We start from the raw sequence: 16,636 nt of genomic DNA on the forward strand, positions 1-16,636 counted from the left end.
CAGGGTCAACCTCCAATTCCTGCACCAGTCATCCATCCCCTACAGGACTTTTTTTTTCTCTGCAGTCTTCTGTCGTTGAATCTTCCCTACAGAAAACAGTACTGTGCAACAGATTCACGGAGCTGTCAATGTAATATCCCAGATCATTTATGTACATCGTTTCTCCAGAAAATCTGAATTAGTAATATAAAGTATGAAGGCCTACACTACCTTTATACGTAAATCCTACCATTTTATAAACTTTTGTAATAGCCTCACATATAATTACAAACTATGTAGGAAAACTAATCCAACGGCAATAGAGAGTTTCTTAAACCTCGTTAAGGAACAAGAGTGGTAGGATGTTTATAGTGCCGATAACGTAGATGACAAATATAATGCTTTCCTCAACACATTTTTCATGCTCTTTGAGAGTTGATTTCCATTAGAACGTTCTAAACGTGGTACTAGCAGTAAAATGCAGCCTGGGTGGCTTACTAGTGGGATTAGGATATCATGTAGAACAAAGCGGGAATTATATCAAAACGTTAGACGTAGTCATAATCAAGCTACAGTACCCCATTACAAAAAGTATTGTAAGCTGCTTAAAAATGATATTAGGAAGGCAAGAATATGTGGTATACCAACAGAATAGCTAATTCACAGGACAGAATTAAAAGCATATGGTCAGTTGTGAACGAAGTGTATGGTCAGCAGCACAATATACATTTCTGTTACTGATAAGTCAGATATAGTCCAAAATATGTACAGTGTTTAACAATCATTATCTCAGCATTGCTGGTGAATTAAATAAAAATTTAGTTTCTTCAGGGAATCATACAACTCTCTTGGCAAATTGAGATCGATGTCTGAAATGATCCACTGTGATACTGACAAGGGGGAGATTGAATCACTGAAGGCTAAGGACTCTCATGGATATAATGGAGTGCCTAGCACAATATTATGGTATTGTGCTGCACATTTTAGCCCTGTACTTAGCCATATTTGTAATTTTCCATTAGGAATGGTAAGTTTCCTGAAAGGTTAAAATAGCAGAAAAGCCGCTTTATAAAAAGGGAGAAAATGTAGACCATTTTAGACCTATTTCTATGCCATCAATGTTTGCAGAAGTTAAAGGCTGTGTATGCAAGGACAAGTAATCATTTTAAAACACATAACTTGCTATCAAATATACAGTTTGGCTTTAGAAGTCGTTTAACAACTGAAAATGCTATTTCTCTTTTCTCTGTGAGGTACTGGATGGGTTAAACAAAAAATTTCGAAAGATAGGCATAGTTTTCGATGTAACTAAGGCGTTTGATTGTGTTGGTCACAAAATATTGTTCCAGAAGTTGTACCACTACGGAATATGGGGAGTAGCTCACAACTGGTTCATCTCTTCCTTTCGCAACAGACAGCAAAAGGCAGTTATTCACAGTGTTGAGAATGGCTGTGATGTGGGCTCTGAGTGTGGTATGATCAAATGAGGGGTGCCCCAGGGATCAGTGTTGGGGCCACTCCTGTTCCTTATTTATATAAATGATACCCCCTCCAGTATTACGGGAAATTGTAAAATATTTCTGTTTGGTGATGACACTAGCTTGGTAGTAAACGATGTTGTGGCAGCATTGACTCGGTTTCAAATAGTGCAGTTCATGACATAATTTCATGGCCTGTAGAAAATAAACTAACGCTAAATCATAGTAAGACCCAGTTTTTCCATTTTGTAACACACATTTCAACAAAACCCGAAGTTTTAATTTCACAGAATGGGTATATGATTAGTGAAACTGAACAGTTAAAATTTCTAGGTGTTCAGATAGTAAACTGTGGTGGAAAGCCCACTTTCAGGATCTAGTTGAAAGACTTGATGCTATCATTTTTACTATTCCAACGATATCTGAAGTAACTGATCGTTCGACACGAAAATTTGTCTACTTTGCGTATTTTCATTCGCTTATGTTTATGCTGTTATATTTTGGGGTAAATCTTCCCATTCTAAAACAATATTTTGGCTCAGGAAAGGGCAGTTCGGGCAACAACATCAGCTTGTTCCCAAGAATAAGCAGCATTTCGCTTAGTTTATACTCGACAGAAATCCAAGCTGCAATTGGGTCGTACTTCTTAACTCTTGTGCAGACAGGCGTGCAGTATACTGCTGCATCCATTTTCGATTAGCTACCACAAGAATTCAAAATCTTAGCAACAGTGCACGTGCTTTCAAATCGAAACTGAAAAGTTTCGTCAACGGTGGCTCCAATTCTGTTGAGTTCCTTGAAAAATTAAGCTGATTCTTCTTTTATGTTGTTGATTGCGTTTACTTAAACTTATAGCTTGAATGTTTGGGTTTATAGATATTTTATTTTTATCTCTAATAAGTTTTATATTATAATTTCATGTACTGGTGCGTTCCATAACCTTGGAGATTTGCTCCTTAATTTGGACCCATTGAACCAGACGTGTAAATAAATAAAAATAAAACAATAAAAAAGTTTTTGTACGCTTTACTCATAGAGCGTCACCGCCTGTGTTGTAAATCAAGTGGTAACATGTTCAGCGAGTTCGTCATCGATTTATTTTGAAGGAACGTTTTCAGGTGCAAAAAGAATAGATGACGCTATAGGTGGGGTCAGAGCTGTATTGAATGTGGTCATGTCGGCTCCAGCCAAAGTCATGTAAAAATTATCATGTCTTGTTCACAGTGGGTGGTCGGGTATTGACCTGAATCAAAGCTGTACCCTATGTGGGTTTGTCGGCAATTATTATTCTCTACTGTGCGACGCAGTTCCATAAGCCTATCAAATGTTTGAGTTGACTGTTTCACACCACGGTAAAAATGAACCAGAAGAATGAGATGTATGTGCTAAAATATTGCGCACATGGCTCTTTGAGGTGAGAAAAGATGCTTGTCGATAGTCTTTAATGGTGACACAGTGTGTCTTCACTCCAGTGATTGTCGTTTCGATTCAGGCGTTTCATTATCGCGTCAAGTTTCACCCCCAGATCAGTATCTTGCATCTTTGCTGTAATATGTCAAAAAACCCAGTGCACTATCAGGACGCTGTTTTTGCGATGCTCTATAAGCCCTTCTTCCACACAATAGGCGCACATTTGTTGACAATTCAAAAGATGTGAATATGAAAATCTCAGAAATTTCTTAGAAAGATCGGATACTATAAATTTGAGGTTTATCTCTGCGAGTTGTTTGATTGCATGAACCTATTCTCATTAAAGAACCATGAACACCAACTTCGTTCACAATTGCGCAATTGATCACCGACCTCATTAAATTGTCGGACACATCTCCTTAACACAGAATCGCACACTGAACTGTCTCCGTACATCTTGCAAAATTGTCGATTAATGCAGACTAGATTAGTGTTTTCACATTCAGAAAACGAATTACAGGTCAAATCTCACAATCAGTGGCATTTTCAGTCCACTTCGCCATTCTAAACAAGCGCTACACAGAATGAACAGGACACAGGGAACTCAAAATGTTAACAGCTCCTTCTCTTTGACTAAAAGAGACGAACTGCTATTTTGGCGCATCTGTGGAAACAAATACGTATGAAACTTACATTAAGGACGTGCCTAGTACATTGTAAACAGAAAGGATCCCATAACGCTGTCCTCGGGTGTCACTGAAATTACTGAAACAACTTCCGAGTTAGTCCTATTAAAGGCGAGAATTTGAGTTCTATCTGCTAGCAGGTACTGAACCCAGTCACAAACAGTATTCAGTTGTTTGTTTTATTATATTCACTACTAGCCCCTAGGAAACATACCATAATAGTTTTGTTGAAATCACCAATCTGTAACAAATATCTGTGATCGTTCCCTTGAAATTCATGTTTTCTCATTAACACCTTCCACTGGAGAATTTTTCTTTTGGCCTCTACGTACCTACAACAACTTTCCTTAAATAAAAAAATGGTTCAAATGGCTCTGAGCTCTATGGGACTTAACTGCTGAGGTCATCCGTCCCCTAGAACTACTTAAACCTAACTAACTTAAGGACATCACACACATCCATGCCCGACGCAGGATTCGAACCTGCGACCGTAGTGGTCGCGCGGCTCCTGACTGTAGCGCCTAGAACCGCTCGGCCACTGCGGCCGGCTTAAATAAAACATATACCTGAATTTCTTGTTTGCTCTACAGCTCCAAATTTACTTTCGTCATTGGTTTCCCTCCTCTTTTCTCATAAATCCATTATATTCTATCTGATGTCATTAATTCCTCTCCCATGTACTCTTATCTATCTTCAGAACCTAGACTCTTCAATATATTGTCCTCGAATAAAATATGTAGCATGCACTTAGGATCGTAAGGCCCATATTCTTATTTTTGCACAGTTTGTACAGCAAGGCGTTTGTGCAGAAGTAGGTAGTCTTTCCTCGTAGCTTGAAGACACTGACAGAGTTTTAGGGCACTGAAGCAACTCCATTTCTCACATCGTTTTTCTCTCGATCTGGAATAATGACGCTCCAAACACTTACAGGTGCTAGTAACTACCTATGGCAAACTAGACTGTCAAGACCTCATCACTGTCAACGGTACGTGAACAGTGCTGAATCCTAACTGAACAAGCCTTACAGAACTCGCATGTCGCATCTGAAATACGGCCAGCGACCTGCATACTGATCACGTGACTGCTCAGCCCTCCCGTCACCCGTCAGAATCGTCATTTAACAGTTGCTCAGCATTTCTGTCCCCAGTAATGCGTTCCGTGAAGAGTGTATTGAACTTTGTTAACACCACGCTTCTTCAATGCAGGTGGAAGTGCAACTAATTCATAGCTCCTCCACGTAAACTGATCCAGTAGTATTGTTACTTAATGGATTCTAAGAAATGCATGGAGTGGAAGTCTAACCTGAATGACTCCCTTAATTCTCATCAAGAGTAATTAATGAATTATTACCCCCCCCCCTCTCTCAACCACCAACCCCCACTTCTGACCACATCTCCCTAAGCTTTTAGTAGAATAAGCGAAAATCTCACTTTGATTAGCATCATTTAACTTCTGTGTTCTTGATTTCACTTTTGGGCGTGCTGTCATATAAATGACAATTGTGATATGCTGTCCATTTAAAATCGTAGTTAATATGGAGTGGAATTAATTGTGGGTGTTCTATAATGCAATGATCTGCCTTGGACGTCATACAAAAAATGCGAAACTTTTGGTTCAGTATTCTACTATGAAACCGATTGGGTCAGGTTCATTGACACATATTTTTGCTGTTTTTGGTAGCTCTAGTCTAATGGTGAGACGACTGCTGAAGCAGAAGACAGATTGGCTCAAAATGGCTCTGAACACTATGGGACTCAACTGCTGAGGTCATAAGTCCCCTAGAACTTAGAACTACTTAAACCTAACTAACCTAAGGACAACACACACATCCATGCCCGAGGCAGGATTCGAACCTGCGACCGTAGCGGTCGCGCGGTTCCAGACTGTAGCGCCAGAACCGCTCGTCCACCAGCGGCCGGCAGAAGACAGATTCTAAGACTGAAAATCAGATGGGAAGATTATATGGAGGTCACATATTCATGATCAGTTTCGAAAGTAAGATGTCGGCCCCTACACGATTTGAATATTGTCCTCATTGAATCACTGGTGCTACAATTTAAATGGTTTACTTCGAATACTTTTACACACGATGGTCGCTTGTGTTCGCTACTGTTTTGACGAGCATCGGAACGCTGGCGATTCTTATTGTAACGTCATAACACAACTGCTCGTTTGGGGGGACAAGAAATACTTGTTTAAAAGTAACTGTAACTTCTGTTCAGCGTGCAATAGGCGAAGCACTAGTTGATAAAATATTCAATGAAATATGTTGCACTTAGCGACACACATTTTCGATGTGCTCCCCATAAAGTTAATCGCCGTCAGTGTCAAACACGACTTCTTCAAACGCATGCCGAAGGCTCCTAACCGCCTAATTGTGTTCCCTGCCAGAATATTTAGTTACTTTACGGTAATGTGGCAAATAGAAGAGTAGACTATGCTGTTGATGTATTAGTATTTTGAGCTCGTTTAGTACTTCTATAGTCATTTTGCTAATTAAGATTACTCAAAACGTAAATGTAAAAAGGATTATTGTTTCCCGTCTCATTCAGCCAGATGTGGAATTTTCGTGGTTTTCCAAGATACTTCATGACGAGTACTGTAATGGTCCTTTGTACGAATCCCTGACTAACACCATTCACGTTAGCTTCCAATTATTTAAATTTATAAAATAAAGTAACTAATTATTTGGACACTCATTAGTATTACTGTTGTAATCGTTGTTGTCTGTTGTTATTCTTATTTCTATACCTGTTCTGAAGTTCATAGTTAAACGACTTAGTGCTTTTAAATTTTAAGATAATGAATATTTTATCACACGTTCTTGTTATATATACACTCCTGGAAATGGAAAAAAGAACACATTGACACCGGTGTGTCAGACCCACCATACTTGCTCCGGGCACTGCGAGAGGGCTGTACAAGCAATGATCACACGCACGGCACAGCGGACACACCAGGAACCGCGGTGTTGGCCGTCGAATGGCGCTAGCTGCGCAGCATTTGTGCACCGCCGCCGTCAGTGTGAGCCAGTTTGCCGTGGCATACGGAGCTCCATCGCAGTCTTTAACACTGGTAGCATGCCGCGACAGCGTGGACGTGAACCGTATGTGCAGTTGACGGACTTTGAGCGAGGGCGTATAGTGGGCATGCGGGAGGCCGGGTGGACGTACCGCCGAATTGCTCAACACGTGGGGCGTGAGGTCTCCACAGTACATCGATGTTGTCGCCAGTGGTCGGCGGAAGGTGCACGTGCCCGTCGACCTGGGACCGGACCGCAGCGACGCACGGATGCACGCCAAGACCGTAGGATCCGACGCAGTGCCGTAGGGGACCGCACCGCCACTTCCCAGCAAATTAGGGACACTGTTGCTCCTGGGGTATCGGCGAGGACCATTCGCAACCGTCTCCATGAAGCTGGGCTACGGTCCCGCACACCGTTAGGCCGTCTTCCGCTCACGCCCCAACATCGTGCAGCCCGCCTCCAGTGGCGTCGCGACAGGCGTGAATGGAGGGACGAATGGAGACGTGTCGTCTTCAGCGATGAGAGTCGCTTCTGCCTTGGTGCCAATGATGGTCGTATGCGTGTTTGGTGCCGTGCAGGTGAGCGCCACAATCAGGACTGCATACGACCGAGGCACACAGGGCCAACACCCGGCATCATGGTGTGGGGAGCGATCTCCTACACTGGCCGTACACCACTGGTGATCGTCGAGGGGACACTGAATAGTGCACGGTACATCCAAACCGTCATCGAACCCATCGTTCTACCATTCCTAGACCGGCAAGGGAACTTGCTGTTCCAACAGGACAATGCACGTCCGCATGTATCCCGTGCCACCCAACGTGCTCTAGAAGGTGTAAGTCAATTACCCTGGCCAGCAAGATCTCTGGATCTGTCCCCCATTGAGCATGTTTGGGACTGGATGAAGCGTCGTCTCACGCGGTCTGCACGTCCAGCACGAACGCTGGTCCAACTGAGGCGCCAGGTGGAAATGGCATGGCAAGCCGTTCCACAGGACCACATCCAGCATCTCTACTATCGTCTCCATGGGAGAATAGCAGCCTGCATTGCTGCGAAAGGTGGATATACACTGTACTAGTGCCGACATTGTGCATGCTCTGTTGCCTGTGTCTATGTGCCTGTGGTTCTGTCAGTGTGATCATGTGATGTATCTGACCCCAGGAATGTGTCAATAAAGTTTCCCCTTCCTGGGACAATGAATTCACGGTGTTCTTATTTCAATTTCCAGGAGTGTATAAATACAATCCAGTAAAGGTAAAATACACGATTAAAAACTATTATTTGTTCCCCAGAACGTTGAAGTTTCTGATCTATACTACGAGTCTGACGTACCATAACCAGTGCGTCAAAATGTTGATGAGCTAAATAAAATTATCCCGAAAATTCTGGTAACAGTGGATGACGAACTAGAATTTAAAGAGTGTGACAGGCAGAAGCTCACAAAAATGTCACGTTTCTCTATGGTTCCATGACATAAAATAAATAGTACAGCAGCTCCAATTGACAGGAATGTAACTATATTAAAGAGGAACTGTAATCGTTAATTTGTGTCACGTTTAGTGCTGTGAAGCCTCAGCTTGCGCTTTCTGGCTCCTAAAGAGTGTAAATGTTATAAAGAGTTGCAGAGGCGGATAGCTGGAGATGTGGACGTGGTCGCTGTTGCTGTTGACGGCGGCTGTCTGGGGTGCGGCTGGGGAGGTGCTGCTACACTGCGACTGCGCGCTGCGCGGCACCAAGAACCAGCACGTCAGCATACAGTGCCTCTCACAGGTACGCCACAGCACACACTCCCTCTCACGGGTGCACTACATCACACCACAGAAAAACACACAGCGCCTCTCACAGGATGAATCATGAAACAGCACAGTACACAGTGCCTCTCACAGATACGCTGCATAGTGCCTCACTAGTACATCACATAATAGCACGAAGTTCCTTTCATAAGTACCCACATCACACCATAGCCGACGATGCCTTTCACAGGTACACCACGGCATACAGTGCCCCTCACAGGTACAACGTATCACACCATAGAAAAACTCACAGTACCATGTCACAGGTAAATCACGAAACAGCACAGTACATAATGCCTCCCAGAAATACACCACAGGACAGTGTCTCTGACAGGTACACAGAATCATGGCACACAAGAACACGCAGCGCCTCTCACAGGTGAATATAACCACAGCACACAGTGCCTGTCACAGATATATCACACTAAATGAATTGATCGTGTGGCACTACTGGCCGGGAGACCCATCTGGGGAAGTTCGGCCGCCTAGTGCACGTCTTATTTCAGTCGACGCCACACTGGCCGACTTGCGTGCCAGTGATGAGGATGAAATGGTGATAAGGACAACACAACACCCAGTCCACGACCGGAGAAAATCTGCAGCCCCGCCGGGAATCGTACCCAGGGTGTTGCATGGTAGGCAAGCACGTTACCACTCAGCTAAGGCGGACACATATCACACAGCTAGAATGTTTATAGTGGCTGAGAAAACAAATACAGGGTGTGAAACACCACAGCCAGAGTAAAATTAGAGTGCAGCACATAAATTAAATTCAACACGCCATTTCTTCGGATAACACTGATAAAACATAGAAGTTGAATTATTACTTGAAGTATTATGCAAAAACTGTCCTGCATGTAATGTAAACCCATTCCAAGGAGACCCAAAATCTTTCATGCAAATAAAATATGCTGTTATTTATTATAGATCCAAAGGATACATCCTTAACGGGAGAAATTTTACTCTCACTTAGTTGAATGGTCGGTCAGTAGGCTTTCTATATAAGGGGTCAGATGTTCGATTTTGTGTTAAGTTGCAACAGTTTCTCTTTTTTTTCCTTATTTTTTGTGTGTAAATCGTGAGGGTCAATTGAGGTGCAACTGTCGGTAATATTTGCTGTACGCTGATCGATATGGGATGACTCTGACATCTGCGAAAAGTTATCATAAAATAAAGTAATAATAAATTAATACCAGGACAGCTGAGCATAGGAACAGTCACAATGAACAGTAGTAATATATTATGTAGAACAGTCTGACAGGATAAAAACCTTCTTTTCAGAAATGGCGACTGGTTTGGACCCAATGTGGATTATCTTCAGGACCATAGTCCAGTGACGACGTGTGGAGACGATGGCATGGATCAGGAGCTGTTGATACCAGTCGCTTATGTTACTGCACTGGAGTATGGTCCGAAGATGATCAACATCAGGTCGAAATCAATCACCGAACATGAATAAAATTGCATTCATGTAGTCCAGACTGTTTTGTATAATATTTTACTAACACCACGACAGTACACAAGAAGGGTGTAGACTGTCAAAAGCGGTAGCATGAGTTACTTATGATTACGCGAATATTACTGAATTCTAGCAAGATGTGACTACACCGGACGATTCGACTATTTCGATAGGCTTTGATATCTAATTCTGGACCAACCACATTCTCTTTCTGGATTCTTTCATACATGCAGATGATATGTTAAAGATTAGATTAAAAATTGTACACAGCTAGGATGTGTATAGTATTAATTTGTCAGTTTCGTGTTCACGTATGTTTAGTAGCAGTCACAAAACGCACTAAACACAACGAGAATACAGCCTCAGTCGCTGATTATTAATAGTACTACATATATGACTCAATAAGTAGATACGTTGTGCGAATTGGTATGGGTGGAGTTTATACTTAACAGCCGAACTAAGTTAATAATTGGCTCCTTCTACCGACCCCCAGACTCCGATGATATAGTTGCTGAACAGTTCAGAGAAAATCTGAGTCTCGTAACAAATAAATACCCCACTCATACGGTTATAGTTGGTGGGGACTTCAACCTTCCCTCGATATGTTGGCAAAAATACTTGTTCAAAACCGGTGGTAAGCAGAAAACATCTTCCGAGATTGTCCTAAATGCTTTCTCCGAAAATTATTTCGAGCAGTCAGTCCACGAACCCACGCCAATTGTAAATGGTTGCGAAAACACACTTGACCTCTTAGCCACAAACAATCCAGAGCTAATAGAGAGCGTCAAGACTGATACAGGGATTAGTGATCACAAGGTCGTTGTAGCTAGGCTCAATACCGTTTCTTCCAAATCCACCAGAAACAAACGCAAAATAATTTCATTTAAAAAAGCGGATAAAGTGTCACTAGAAGCCTTCCTAAGAGACAATCTCCATTCCTTCCGAACTGACTATGCAAATGTAGACGAGATGTGGCTCAAATTCAAAGATATAGTAGCAACAGCAATTGAGAGATTCATACCTCATAAATTGGTAAGAGATGGAACTGATCCCCCATGGTACACAAAACAGGTCCGAACGCTGCTGCAGAGGCAACGGAAAAAGCATGCGAAGTTCAGAGGAACGCGAAATCCCTAAGATTGGCTAAAATGTACAGACGCGCGAAATTTGACACGGACTTCAATACGAGATGCCTTTAATAGGTTCCACAACGAAACATTGTCTCGAAATCTGGTACAAAATCCGAAGAAATTCTGGTCGTATGTAAAGTACACAAGCGGCAAGACGCAGTCAATACCTTCGCTGCGCAGTGCCGATGGTACTGTTACCGACGACTGTGCAGCTAAAGCGGAGTTATTGAACGCAGTTTTCCGAAATTCCTTCACCAGGGAAGACGAATGGAATACTCCTGAATTTGAAACACGAACAACTGCTAACATGAGTTTCTTAGAAGTAGATACCTTAGGGGTTGCGAAGCAACTCAAATCGCTTGATACGCACAAGTCTTCAGGTCCTGATTGTATACCGATGAGGTACCTTTCAGATTACGCTGATACAATAGCTCCCTACTTAGCAATCATATACAACCGCTCGCTCACCGATAGATCTGTACCTACAGATTGGAAAATTGCGCAGGTCGCACCTGTGTTTAAGAAGGGTAGTAGGAGTAATCCATCGAAGTACAGACCTATATCATTGACGTCGGTTTGCAGTAGGGTTTTGGAGCATAAATTGTATTCAAACATTATGAATCACCTCGAAGGGAACAATCTATTGATACGTAATCAGCACGGTTTCAGAAAACATCGTTCTTATGCAACGCAGCTAGTTCTTTATTCGCACGAAGTAATGGCCGCTATCGACAGGAGATCTCAAGTTGATTCCATATTTCTAGATTAGCTTTTGACGCCGTTCCTCACAAGCGACTTCTAATCAACCTGCGGGCCTATGGGGTATCGTCTCAGTTGTGCGACTGGATTCGTGATTTCCTGTCAGGAAGTTCGCAGTTCGTAGTAATAGACGTAGTAATAGACGGCGCGTATCAGGTGTTCCCAAGGGAAGCGTCCTGGGACCTCTGCTGTTCCTGATCTATATAAATGACCTGGGTGACAATCTGAGCAGTTCTCTTAGGTTGTTCGCAGATTATGCTGTAATTTACCGTCTAGTAAGGTCATCCGAAGACCAGTATCAGTTGCAAAGAAATTTAGAAAAGATTGCTGTATGGTGTGGCATGTGGCAGTTGACGCTAAACTACGAAAAGTGTGAAGTGATCCACATGAGTTCCAAAAGATATCCGTTGGAATTCGATTACTAGATAAATAGTACAATTCCCAAGGCTGTCAATTCAACTAAGTACCTGGGTGATAAAATTACGAACAACTTCAGTTGGGGAAGGCAAGCCAAAGGTTGCGTTTCATTGGTAGGACACTTAGAAGATGCAACAAGTCCACTAAAGAGACAGCTTACACTACACTCGTTCGTCCTCTGTTAGAATACTGCTGCGCGGCGTGGGATCCTTACCAGATGGGATTGACGAAGGACATCGAAAGGGTGCAAAAAAAGGGCAGCTCGTTTTGTATTATCACGTAATAGGGGAGAGAATGTGGCAGATATGATAGGCGAGTTGGGATGTAAGTCATTAAAGCAAAGACGTTTTTCGTCGCGGCTACATCTATTTATGAAATTTCAGTCACCAACTTTCTCTTCCGAATGCGAAAATATTTTGTTGAGCCCAACCTACATAAGTAGGAATGATCATCAAAATAAAATAAGAGAAATCAGAGCTCGAACAGAAAGGTTTAGGTGCCAAGCACTTAAATGTGAATTGCCGAGTAATCATGTAGATGCAGATGTAGGTGTAGATAAAAGGATCACTCCAAACGAACACTGTACACTATAGTCACAATCTTCCAGAATAACGCCTGTCATCCTAAAAACTAACAGAATAATCTTTTCCATTTTGAATACCACGTCTAGGTCACTACTACGCCATTTGTCAGTGCTATGCTTTCTTCTGAACGTGCAAGTCCAGTGAGGTATGCAGTAGATAACACGTATCCATCTCTACTCAGTTTAAATTACAACCACGTCATTCACTCTCTTTTTTTAGGTTCTTTCCATTATCAAGTACAAAGAGATTTTTCTGTAGGCACGTTTTCCTTTAAAGGAATGGAGCTCATCTTGATCCATTATCTCTCCACTTATTCTTTCTGACGTTTTATATAGCGTTTAGAGGCACCATGTGAATCTTTTACTTTTCATATTAATCCACTTGTGCCCTCTTCAGCAACGAGATACTGAAACATTCGTTTCACTGGTTTTTTACTCTAGTCGAGTGACTTTATAATTCCTGTGTCTCCCACAAGTTCCGCTGCCCCTAGGGTGTATCATTGACTCCTGCTTGTTTGTTTGTACACATATCATTGAGCACTCTACCAAACTGGGTTCATGTCAGTGTTTCACTTACAGTATCACATCCTGTATTTCTTTCGCATCAGCCTCATTCTAGTCTTTCGTTACAGTTCCGAATGTACTGATGTACTCTGACCATCTACACGTCCTAATTCGTACAGTTAACAGAGCTCTCTTATCCTTACCTCGTAGATTGATACCTTTAGTTTATACTTGTTCGAGGTTATGTTTAACCTTCCTGTATGGCCCATCGAGTTTTGCTGTTATCGGCTCTATACGATTCTTGCTTGTTTTCGAGTTTCTCTCTTCTTGCCTTGGCTCGATGCTCAGCAGCCTAATTAAGTCACTAACCTCGTAGGTCTCTAGAAGAGAGTAGTGTTCCAATGGATTGGAAAAGGGCACAGGTCATCCCCGTTTTCAAGAAGGGACGTCGAACAGATGTGCAGAACTATAGACCTATATCTCTAACGTCGATCAGTTGTAGAATTTTGGAATACGTATTATGTTCGAGTATAATGACTTCTCTGGAGACTAGAAACCTACTCTGTAGGAATCAGCATGGGTTTCAAAAAAGACGGTCGTGTGAAACCCAGCTCGCGCATTTCGTCCACGAGACTCAGAGGGCCATAGACACGGGTTCTGAGGTAGATGCCATGTTTCTTGACTTCCGCAAGGCGTTCGATACAGTTCCCCACAGTCGTTTAATGAACAAAGTAAGAGCATATGGACTATCAGACCAATTGTGTGATTGGATTGAGGAGTTCCTAGATAACAGAACGCAGCATGTCATTCTCAGTGGAGAAAAGTCTTCCGAAGTAAGAGTGATTTCATGTGTGCCACAGGGGGTGTCATGGGACCGTTGCTGTTCACAATATACATAAATGACCTGGTGGATGACATCGGAAGTCACTGAGGCTTTTTGAAGATGATGCTGTGGTGTATCGAGAGGTTGTAACAATGGAAAATTGTACTGAAATGCAGGAGCGAATTGACGCATGGTGCAGGGAATGGCAATTGAATCTCAATGTAGACAAGTGTAATGTGCTGCGAATACATAGAAAGATAGATCCCTTATCATTTAGCTACAAAATAGCAGGTCAGCAACTGGAAGCAGTGAATTCCATAAATTATCTGGGAGTACGCATTAGGAGTGATTTAAAATGGAATGATCATATAAAGTTGATCGTCGGTAAAGCAGATGCCGGACTGAGATTCATTGGAAGAATCCTAAGGAAATGCAATCCGAAAACAAAGGAAATAGGTTACAGTACGCATGTTCGCCCACTGCTTGAATACTGCTCAGCGGTGTGGGATCCGTACCAGATAGGGTTGGTAGAAGAGATAGAGAAGAGAGCAGCGCGCTTCGTTACAGGATCATTTAGTAATCGCGAAAGCGTTACGGAGATGATAGATAAACTCCAATGGAAGACTCAGCAGGAGAGAAAAAATGGCTCTGAGCACTATGGGACTTAACATCTGTGGTCATCAGTCCCCTAGAACTTAGAACTACTTAAACCTAACTAACTTCAGGACATCACACACATCCATGCCCGAGGCAGGATTCGAACCTGCGACCGTAGCGGTCACGCGGTTCCAGACTGAAGCGCCTAGAACCGCGCGGCCACACTGCAGGAGAGACTATCAGTAGCTCGGTACGGGCTTTTGTTAAAGTTTCGAGAACATACCTTCACCGAAGAGTCCAGCAGTATATTGCTCCCTCCTACGTATATCTCGCGAAGAGACCATGAGGATAAAATCAGAGAGATTAGAGCCCACACAGAAGCATACAGGGCTCATGGCAAACCCAACATCTGTAATACCATTCACTGATGCTGGTACTGCTCAGTTACCAGCTTACCAGAAATGTCTCCGTCTCTTGTTTGCATTTCGTTTAACTAATTTAACCACAGCCTGCCCACCTCTTTTTTTTCTGTTTGCACACAACAATCAAATTTATAACGCTCCACACTCTGATCATAGAACGTTAGTGATATTTGGCCTAATCCTCATAGTTACTTCCTTGAAAGCTTCCGTCTAGGGAGCTGAACAAGCAGTTACTTTAAGTTTGCTCTTTTCTTGAAGAAGTAATGTACATTAAAATAACAGATAAGCCTCTTCTCTGGTGGATAAACTTTAGTGTCTTTAATTCCCTAGTGTCAATTGCTTTCTGCTTCTTACCATACATTACTGATGACTCATTTGCCATCAGAGGCAGGTTATTAGCACTGCCTTTGTCGATTTTGACAACGATACAGAGTCAGTATACATCACTAACTCCTCTCGAATAGTATGGGGAGAATTACCTTCCTCTCGTGTGAATGAATCACCGTCGATAGAGTTACGACTTCCTACTCCCTGACAGTTAACTTTATCACTTCCTACCATTACCAGTCATTTGAAAATAATGTTTAATCTAGTCTCTTATTACTATTATTATTAAATTAATTTAATGGATATTCCAAGACAAAGTCACAATATCACATGGACCTAAGTAAATTTAATAAGGCATGTAAAAGGAAGTACGTAGCAGTTTCTCCCTGAATATGAGAAACCTCCCTCACTGCAAGGCTATGTACGAGTGTGTATGTGCCTACAAGACAGAGGAAAAATTAATTCGTGAGCTGCAACAACGAGCTTCAAGTTGCAATTGAGCAAAACTTTCATTTTTGAAATCCGGGATTCACATCCCTAACTAAGAAGCTACGTATGTAATATTTATATGAATAATAAGAAATTCTCGTCAACAATTATTTACTGTAAGACTCGCATTAAGTTTCGAAGAAAATATGGAACTTGTCTTTAATTTAGTGCCCTTTGGTGAATTATATTTTAGGTCACAGACCACACAAAGTAAGTTTCTATTACGAATACCAAAGAATTCGACAAATTCTGGACATACTTTTGCATTCACGTTTTCGCAGATTTTTGCATAGCTGTGTAAACACGAGTCACGCTACATGAAATATGTAAAACAGGTTCCGATCCATGTTCCTACAATGTGGGTGCGAGGTCGCTAAATTATATTGTCTCGTTAAGACAGCGCCATTTCGAGACGAATAAAGTTTATGACTGGATTACTAGGTGGATAGTCGTGAAAATTCTTTACTTTATTGCCTTCAGTTGTCGTGACATATTCGAGGGAATGAAACAGCACATGAGAATAGAATCCAGACGCAGCTATAAATTTTGTTATACCTTTATGGTGTCACAAAAGGGAAGGTAATTGACACAGGTAGTAAAAACTGAAATGTGGTATTTTCAGAAGTCGTGAAAAGTAATAGCTCAGTCTGATAACTCATCTCACAGAGTACACTGCTATTTCCTTGAGGCCCAAGTTTGCACAATGGTCCAAAAATTTTGTTTCGCCCAGTAGATAGAGATCAGATGGGATATTG

The 16,636-nt window shown here is 42.1% G+C and overlaps 1 protein-coding gene across 1 annotated transcript in view; it reads left to right on the plus strand.

The window, feature by feature from the left end:
* The first annotated feature begins 8,219 nt into the window (after positions 1-8,219).
* LOC126235068 (uncharacterized) overlaps positions 8,220-16,636 on the plus strand; it is a 42,040-nt gene continuing 33,623 nt past the window's right edge. The window contains exon 1 of the mRNA XM_049943802.1: positions 8,220-8,348. Coding sequence (XP_049799759.1) covers positions 8,220-8,348 — 129 coding nt within the window. The remainder of the gene's footprint in view (positions 8,349-16,636) is intronic.

This window comes from Schistocerca nitens, chromosome 2 (genome assembly GCF_023898315.1).
Source record: "Schistocerca nitens isolate TAMUIC-IGC-003100 chromosome 2, iqSchNite1.1, whole genome shotgun sequence".
Lineage (NCBI taxonomy): Eukaryota > Metazoa > Arthropoda > Insecta > Orthoptera > Acrididae > Schistocerca > Schistocerca nitens.